At 48.9% G+C, this 9,540-nt stretch overlaps 1 protein-coding gene and 1 long non-coding RNA gene across 2 annotated transcripts; both read right to left on the bottom strand.

Moving 5' to 3' along the window:
- Positions 1-201: 201 nt before the first annotated feature.
- On the bottom strand, positions 202-853 carry LOC128802842 (uncharacterized). Its single transcript, XR_008435591.1, has 2 exons — positions 675-853; positions 202-524 (listed from the first exon to the last, which is right to left on the bottom strand). It is a non-coding gene; the product is annotated as an uncharacterized LOC128802842 (long non-coding RNA).
- Positions 854-1,229: 376 nt separating this feature from the next.
- Positions 1,230-9,293, bottom strand: ETFB (electron transfer flavoprotein subunit beta; the record flags this gene model as incomplete). Its single annotated transcript, XM_053969415.1, is given in 6 exon segments — positions 1,230-2,444; positions 5,368-5,526; positions 6,130-6,192; positions 7,273-7,350; positions 7,352-7,426; positions 9,229-9,293. Coding segments are annotated over 6 exon segments (614 nt in total), but the record flags the coding sequence as incomplete, so codon positions are not given.
- Positions 9,294-9,540: the final 247 nt, after the last annotated feature.

Here is a 9,540-nt window from a genome sequence, read left to right as displayed (position 1 = left end):
GGACCCTCCAGGGCCTGAACTGGGACAAACTGGGTTATACTGGGACAAACTGGGACGCACTGGGACCCCTCCAGTGCCAAACTGGTTTATACTGGGCCGCCCCCGTAGCAAAAACCACCCCAAACCAGTAAAAACCAGTAAAACTTGGCCAGGCCCCGCCCCTGGCCCTTGAAGCCACGCCCCCCACAGAACGCGATGACGTCATCGACTGGCCACGCCTTTATTGAGGTGGGGGGAAGGCACTGGGGGGAACTGGGCCAGACTGGGATGAACTGGGACGAACTGGGATGGACTGGGACGGACTGGGAGGGACTGGGACGAACTGGTGAGCCCTGGCGGGTCAGATGCGGCCGGCCTGCCTCAGTTTCCCCAGCATGCTCTCAATGCTCCATACAGCACTGGGATGAACTGGGATGAACTGGGACAAACTGGCGGGTCCGATGCGGCCGGCCTGCCTCAGTTTCCCCAGCGGGCTCTCAATGCTCCAAACAGTGCTGTGATGAACTGGGACAAACTGGGATGGACTGGGAAGGCACTGGGGAGGAACCGGTGAGCCCCGGCGGGTCAGATGCGGCCGGCCTGCCTCAGTTTCCCCAGCGGGCTCTCAATGCTCCATACAGCACTGGGATGAACTGGGATGGACTGGGACAAACTGGGATGGACTGGGAAGGCACTGGGGATGAACTGGGACAAACTGGCGGGTCCGATGCAGCCGGCCTGCCTCAGTTTCCCCAGTAGGCTCTCGATGCTCCATACAGCACTGGGACAAACTGGGACGAACTGGGATGGACTGGTACAAACTGGGATGAACTGGGAAGGCACTGGGGAGGAACCGGTGAGCCCCGGCAGGTCAGATGCGGCCGGCCTGCCTCAGTTTCCCCATCAGACTCTTAACGCTCTGTGCAGCACTGGGATGAACTCGGATGGACTGGGACGGACTGGGACAAACTGGGATGGACTGGGATGAACTGGGAGAGCCCTGGCGGGTCAGATGCGGCCGGCCTGCCTCAGTTTCCCCATCAGACTCTTAACGCTCTGTGCAGCACTGGGATGAACTGGCATGAACTGGGACAAACTGGGATGGACTGGGAAGGCACTGGGGATGAACCAGTGAGCCCTGGCGGGTCTGATGCAGCTGGCCTGCCTCAGTTTCCCCAGCGGGCTCTCAATGCTCCATACAGTGCTGGGACGAACTGGGACAAACTGGGATGGACTGGGATGAACTGGGAGAGCATTGGGGACGAACTGGGATGAACTGGGACAAACTGGGATGAACTGGGAAGGCACTGGGGACGAACTGGGACAAACTGGCGGGTCAGATACGGCCGGCCTGCCTCAGTTTCCCCAGCATGCTCTCGACACTCTGTGCAGCACTGAGACAAATTTGGACAAACTGGGATGAACTGGGAAGGCACTGGGGAGGAACCGGTGAGCCCCGGCAGGTCAGATGCGGCCGGCCTGCCTCAGTTTCCCCAGCGGGCTCTCAATGCTCCATACAGCACTGGGATGAACTGGGATGGACTGGGACAAACTGGGATGGACTGGGACGAACTGGGACAAACTGGGAAGGCAATGAGGATGAACTGGGACAAACTGGCGGGTCAGATACGGCTGGCCTGCCTCAGTTTCCCCAGCATGCTCTCAATGTTCCATACAGCACTGGGATGAACTGGGACGGACTGGGCTGAACTGGGAAGGCACTGGGGAGGAACCGATGAGCCCCGGCGGGTCAGATACGGCTGGCCTGCCTCAGTTTCCCCAGCAGGCTCTCGATGTTCCATACAGCACTGGGATGAACTGGGATGGACTGGGACAAACTGGGATGGACTGGGATGAACTGGGAGAGCCCTGGCGGGTCAGATGCGGCCGGCCTGCCTCAGTTTCCCCATCAGACTCTTAACGCTTTGTGCAGCACTGGGATGAACTGGGACAAACTGGGACAAACTGGGATGAACTGGGAAGGCACTGGGGACGAACTGGGACAAACTGATGGGTCAGATGCAGCCGGCCTGCCTCAGTTTCCCCAGCATGCTCTCAATGTTCCATACAGCACTGGGACAAACTGGGAGAAACTGGGCTGAACTGGGCTGAACTGGGAAGGCACTGGGGAGGAACCGGTGAGCCCCGGCGGGTCAGATGCGGCCGGCCTGCCTCAGTTTCCCCATCAGACTCTTAACGCTTTGTGCAGCACTGGGATGAACTGGGATGAACTGGGACAAACTGGGCTGAACTGGGAAGGCACTGGGGAGGAACCGGTGAGCCCCGGCGGGTCAGATGCGGCCGGCCTGCCTCAGTTTCCCCAGCAGGCTCTCGACGCTCTCCACCTTCTCGCCGCCCGCCCTCGGGGGGGGCTCCTGCAGCTGCAGCAGCCGCAGCCGGGGGGGCCCCGCGGGGAGCCCCAGCTCGGCCGCGGCCACGACCTCCAGAGGCTTCTTCTTGGCCTTCTGGGGGGGGGACGGGGAAAGATTTTTTGGGATTAAAAAAAACCAAAAAAAAATTAGGATTTTTTAGGGGGTTTTGGGGGATTTTTAGGGATTTTTAAAGGGATTTTTTAGGATTTTTTTTCTAATTTTTGGGGAGATTTTTTGGGATTTTTTTAAATTTTTTTTAATTTTTTGGGGGTTTTTTTTTTAATTTTTGGGGGATTTTTTGGGGGGATTTTTTAGGATTTTTTTTCTCATTTTTGGGGAGATTTTTTGGGGTTTTTTTAAATTTTTTTTAAATTTTTTTGGGGTTTTTTTTTAATTTTTGGGGGATTTTTGGGGTGTTTTTTTTATTTTTTTTTAATTTTTTTTTTTAGATTTTTTTGGGATTGTTTTTGATTTTTTTTTTTTTTACTTTTTTGGGATTTTTGTTTTTTTTTTTAATTTTTTGGATTTTTTTTAATTTTTGGGGGATTTTTGGATTTTTTAAAGGGATTTTTTGGGGGATTTTTTAGGATTTTTTTTTCTAATTTTTGGGGAGATTTTTTGGGATTTTTTTTAAATTTTTTTTAATTTTTTGGGGGGTTTTTTTTAATTTTTGGGGGATTTTTGGGGTGGTTTTTTTTGATTTTTTTTTTAATTTTTTTTTTTTTTTTAGATTTTTTGGGGATTTTTTGGGGGATTTTTTTTTGATTTTTTTTTTTTTTACTTTTTTGGGATTTTTGGGGGTTTTTTTAACTTTTTTTTAATTTTTTAGGATTTTTTTTTCTAATTTTTGGGGAGATTTTTTGGGATTTTTTAAAATTTTTTTAAATTTTTTTGGGGATTTTTTTAATTTTGGGGGATTTTTGGGGTGTTTTATTTTTTTTAATTTTTTTTTTTTAGATTTTTTGGTTTTTTTTTTTTTTTTTTACTTTTTTTGGGATTTTTGGGGTTTTTTTTGGATTTTTTTTAATTTTTTAAAATTTTTTTGGATTTTTTTTTAATTTTGGGGGATTTTTTGGGGTTTTTTTGGATTTCTTAAGAAATTTTTGGGGATGTTTTTGGGTTTTTTTTTTTTAGGATTTTTTTGGGATTTTTTTTATTTTTCTGGTGTTTTTTTTTTTTTTTTTTTAGGAATTTTTTGGGATTTTTTGGGGATTTTTCTGGAATTTTTGGGGAATTTAGAGAATACCCCAAAAATTTGAGGGAGTCCCAGGAATTTTTGGGAATAACCAGAAATTTTGGGAAAATCCCATTCCCAGGTGTGGGGACAACAGGTCTACCCCCCATTGGACCCTATGGGGAGCACTGGAATTTTGGGGAAAATCCCAGGAATTTTGGGGAAATTCCAGGGATTTGGGACTCAGGGGAAATTTAGGGAATACCCAATAATTTGGGGGATCCCAGGAATTTTTGGGAATAACCAAAAATTTGGGGAAAATCCCATTCCCAGGTGTGGGGACAACAGGTCTACCCCCATTGAACCCTATGGGGAAACACCTCAATTTTGGAGAATTTGGAAATTTTGGGGAATTTCCTGAGATTTTGAGGATCCTGGATTTGGGGAACACCCAAAAATTTGGGGAACACCCTTGAATTTGGGGAATAACCAAAAATTTTGGGAAAATCCCATTCCCAGGTGTGGGGACAACAGGTCTACCCCCATTGAACCCTATGAGGAAACACCTCAATTTTGGGGAATTTTGGGAATTTTAGGTAATTTCCCGGGATTTTGAGGATCTTGAGGATTTGGGGAACACCCAAAAATTTGGGGAACACCCTTGAATTTGGGGAAACCCAGAAATTTTGGGAAAATCCCATTCCCTGTAACCCCAGGTGTGAGGACAACAGGTCTACCCCCATTGGCCTCTATAGGGAACACCTCAATTTTTGGGGAATTTTGGAAATTTTGGGGAATTTCCTGGTATTTTGAAGATCCTGGGAACACCGTGGATTTGGGGAACACCCAAGGAATTTTTGGGGAACCCCAGAAATTTTGGGAAAATCCCATTCCCTATAACCCCAGGTGTGAGGACAACAGGTCTACCCCCATTGGACCCTATGGGGAGCACTGGAATTTTGGGGAAAATCCCAGGAATTTTGGGGAAATTCCAGGGATTTGGGACTCAGGGGAATTTAGGGAATACCCAAAAATTTGGGGGATCCCAGGAATTTTGGGAATAACCAGAAAATTGGGGAAAATCCCATTCCCAGGTGTGGGGACAACAGGTCTACCCCCATTGGGACCCTATGGGGAACCCTGAAATTTTGGGGAATTTGGAAATTTTGGGGAATTTCCTGAGATTTTGAGGATCCTTGATTTGGGGAACACCTGGAATTTGGGGAACATCCAGGAATTTGGGGAAAACCCAGAAATTTTGGGAAAATCCCATTCCCTATAACCCCAGGTGTGAGGACAACAGGTCTACCCCCATTGGACCCCTATGGGGAACACCAAAATTTTGGGGAATTTTGGGAATTTTAGGTAATTTCCCGGGATCTTGAGGATCTTGAGGATTTGGGGAACACCCTGGAATTTGGGGAACACCCTTGAATTTTGGGGAAACCCAGAAATTTTGGGAAAATCCCATTCCCTGTAAACCCAGGTGTGAGGACAACAGGTCTACCCCCATTGGACCCTATGGGGAAACACCGGAATTTTGGGGAAAATCCCAGGATTTCTGGGGAAATTCCAGGGATTTGGGACTCAGGGGAATTTAGGGAATACCCAAAAATTTGGGGGAGTCCCAGGAATTTTGGGAATAACCAAAAATTTTGGGAAAATCCCATTCCCAGGTGTGGGGACAACAGGTCTACCCCCATTGAACCCTATGGGGAAACACCGCAATTTTGGGGAATTTTGGCAATTTCGGGAATTTGGGTGAATTTCAGGGAACACCCCGGGAATCTCGGGGTCCCCCCCCCCCCCCGGGGTTTTTTTTTTTTGGGGTGCCCCACGCACCATGATGTTGGGCAGCGTGGCGTAGCGGGGCTCGTTGAGCCGCAGGTCCGCGGTCAGCACGGCCGGCAGCCGCAGCCGCAGCGTCTCCAGGCCTCCGTCCACCTCGCGCTGGACGCGCACGGCGCCGGCCTCCAGCTCCACCCGCGAGGCGAACGTGCCCTGCGGGGACCGGTATGGACTGGGACGGGACCAGTATGGACTGGGACGCGACCAGTATGGAGCGGGCCCGCCGCCATTTTCACAGCCCATGGGGGGAATATATCCCACAATGCCCCGCGGTTCCGGGGGAATATATACCACAATGCCCCGCCGGTTCCGGGTGAGTATATCCCACAGTCCTCTGCGATTTAAAGGGTGAATATATCCCACAATCCCTCGCGATTTAAGGGTGAATATATCCCATAATCTTCCGCGATTAAGGGTGAATATATCCCACAATCCCTCGCGATTAAGGGTGAATATATCCCACAATCCTCCGCGATTTAAGGGTGAATATATCCCATAATCTTCCGCGATTAAGGGTGAATATATCCCACAATCCCCTGTGATTTAATGGTGAATATATCCCATAATCCTCCGCGATTTAAGGGTGAATATATCCCATAATCTTCCGCGATTAAGGGAGAATATATCCCCACAATCCCCTGTGATTTAATGGTGAATATATCCCATAATCCTCCGCGATTTAAGGGTGAATACATCCCATAATCCTCCGCGATTTAGGGGTGAATATATCCCACAATCCCCCGCGCGCGGGCCTACCTGCGGCCAGTCCAACATGGCGGCCAGGAGCTGCCCGGTCTGGTTGCAATCGTCATCGATGGCCTTGAGGGGGGGACGGGGGATCAATAGGGGGTCTATAGGGGATCAATAGGGGTCTATAGGGGGTCTATAGGGGATCAATGGGGTCTATAAGGGGTCTATAAGGGGTCTATAGGGAATCAATGGGGGATCAATAGGTGTCTATAGGGGATCAGTGGGGTCTATAGGTGTCTATAAGGGATCAATAGGAAATCTATAGAGATCTATAAAATCTGTAGGGGATCCATAGGGATCAATAGGATTCTATAGGGATCAATAGGGAATCAATAGAGTTCCACAGGGATCAATAGGCAATCAATGAGGATCTATAGGGATCCATAGGAATCAGTAGAGGATCAATAGGGGATCCATAGGGAATCAATAGGTATCAATAGGGGATCAATAGGGAATCAATAGAGGATCCATATGGATCAATAGGGAATCAATAGGAAATCAATAGCTATCAATAAGGGATCAATAGGGGATCAATAGTGGATCAATAGGGAATCAGTAGGGAATCAATAGCTATCAATAAGGGATCAATAGAGGATCAATAGGGATCAATAGGGATCAATAGGAATCAATAGTTACCAATAGGTATCAATAGGGGATCAATAGGAAATCAGTAAGTATCAATAGGGGATCTATAGGAGATCAATAGTGGATCAATGGGGATCAATAGGGAATCAATCAATAGGGGATCAATAGAGGATCAATAGGGAATCAACAGGTATCAATAGGGGATCAATAGGGGATCAATAGGGAATCAATAGGAATCAATAGGTATCAATAAGGGATCAATAGTGGATCAATGGGGATCAATAGGGAATCAGTAGGGAATCAATAGGGGATCAATAAGGATCCATAGGGATCAATAGATAATCAATAGGTGTCAATAGGAGATCAATAAGGGATCAATAGTTATCAATAGGGGATCCATAGGGGATCTATAGAGAATCAATAGGGGATCAACAGGGGATCAATAGGAAATCAATAGGTATCAATAGGGGATCAATAAGGGATCAATATGGGATCAATAAGGGATCAATAGGAGATCAATAAGGTATCAATAAGGGATCAATAGGTGCCCCGCAGGTGCCTCACCTGCTTGCCCAGCAGCACCAGGTGCGGCTGCAGCCGCCGGGCCAGCGCGGCCAGAGCCGCGGCCACCTCGCGCGGCCCCCGCGGCCACGCCCTCGCCCAGCTCGGCCAGCACCGCCCGGTCGGCGCCCATGGCCAGGGCCGTGCGCAGGGTCTCCTGCGGCGGGGAAGGGGTTAATGGAATATCCCAAAATAGCAAAAAATTAACCCAAAAACGGCCCAAAAATAACCCAAAAACGGCGAAAAAACGGCCCAAAAATAGCCAAACTCAGCCCAAAACCAGCCGCAGTCGGCGCCCGTGGCCAGGGCCGTGCGCAGGGTCTCCTGTGGCGGGGAAGGGGTTAATGAAATATCCCAAAATATCCCAAAAATAACCCAAAAATAACCCAAAAACGGGCAAAAACGGCCCAAAAATAGCCAAAATAGCCAAACTCAGCCCAAAACCAGCCCCAGTCGGCGCCCGTGGCCAGGGCCGTGCGCAGGGTCTCCTGCGGCGGGGAAGGGGTTAATGAAATATCCCAAAATATCCCAAAAATAACCCAAAAATAACCCAAAAACGGCGAAAAAACGGCCCAAAAATAGCCAAACTCAGCCCAAAACCAGCCCCAGTCGGCGCCCGTGGCCAGGGCCGTGCGCAGGATCTCCTGCGGCGGGGAAGGGGTTAATGAAATATCCCGAAATATCCCAAAATATCCCAAAAATAACCCAAAATATCCAAAAAATAACCCAAAAATGGCGAAAAACAGGCAAAAACGGCCCAAAAATAGCCAAACTCAGCCCAAAACCAGCCCCAGTCGGCGCCCGTGGCCAGGGCCGTGCGCAGGGTCTCCTGCGGCGGGGAAGGGGTTAATGGAATATCCCCAAAATAACCCAAAATATCCCAAAATATCCCAAAAATAACCCAAAAACGGGCAAAAACGGCCCAAAAATAGCCAAAATAGCCAAACTCAGCCCAAAACCAGCCGCAGTCGGCGCCCGTGGCCAGGGCCGTGCGCAGGGTCTCCTGCGGCGGGGAAGGGGTTAATGAAATATCCCGAAAATAACCCAAAATATCCCAAAATATCCCAAAAACCGGCAAAAAACGGGCAAAAAATGGCAAAAATTACCAAAAAATTAGCCCAAAACAGCCAAAAATGGCCAAAAAATGGCCCAAAAATACCAAAAAATGACCCAAAAAATACTCAAAAATGACCCAAAATTCAGGGTCTCCTGTGGGGAGGAAGGGGTTAATGAAATATCCCGAAATATCCCGAAAATAACCCAAAAATAACCTAAAAATGGCCCCAAAAATGCTCCAAAAAATGGCCAAAAAATGACCCAAAATAACCCAAAAATGTGGAAAAACGGCCCAAAATTGGCCAAAAAAGGGTCCAAAAGTGCCAAAAAAATGACCCAAAAATACTCAAAAATGACCCAAATTTCAGGGTCTCCTGTGGGGAGGAAGGGGTTAATGAAATATCCCAAAATAGCAAAAAATAACCCAAAAATGGCCCAAAAAATGCCCCAAAAATGCTCCAAAAATACAAAAAAAAAAACAAACCAAAAAAAGCCCCAAAAACACAAAGAAAATTCCCAAAATTACCCCAAAAATTGCTCCAAAAGTACAAAAAAAAAACCTCCCAAAAATATAAAAATCCCCCCCAGGTGTGCCCAGGTGTGCCCAGGTGTGCCCAGGTGTGCCCAGGTGTGTTCCTATCCCCTCCAGGTGTGCCCAGGTGTGCCAAACACCCCAATTTCCCCTCCAAAACCCCCTTTTTTTCCCCCCAATTTTCCCCATTTTTCCCCCACCAGGTGCCCCCAGGTGTGCCCAGGTGTGCCCAGGTGAACCCAAATTCTCAATTTACCCCCAATTTTCCCCAATTTTCCCCCAATTTCCCCCCAATTTCCCCCGAGTTCTCCCCATTTTTCCCCCCTTTTTCCCCTCCAGGTGCCCCCAGGTGTGCCCAGGTGTGCCCTCACCTGGCTGGCGCGCGTGCCCAGCGTCGCCACCACCACCTCGGCGGCGGCGCCGGCCTCGCGCAGGCCTCACGGCCTCCTCCCCCTCCAGCTGTCCCCAGGTGTGCCCAGGTGCCCCCAGGTGTGCCCAGGTGTGCTCCTATCCCCTCCAGGTGTGCCCAGGTGTGCCCAAATTCTCAATTTCCCCCCAATTTCCCCCCAATTCTCCCCATTTTCCCCCCATTTTTTCCCCATTTTCCCCCCTCCAGGTGCCCCCAGGTGTGCCCAGGTGTGCCCAGGTGTGTTCCTATCTCCCCCAGGTGTACCCAGGTGTGC

The sequence above is a fragment of the Vidua macroura genome, unplaced genomic scaffold, assembly GCF_024509145.1.
Source record: "Vidua macroura isolate BioBank_ID:100142 unplaced genomic scaffold, ASM2450914v1 whyUn_scaffold_201, whole genome shotgun sequence".
NCBI lineage: Eukaryota > Metazoa > Chordata > Aves > Passeriformes > Viduidae > Vidua > Vidua macroura.
This window is presented reverse-complemented; position numbering and strand designations above follow the sequence as displayed.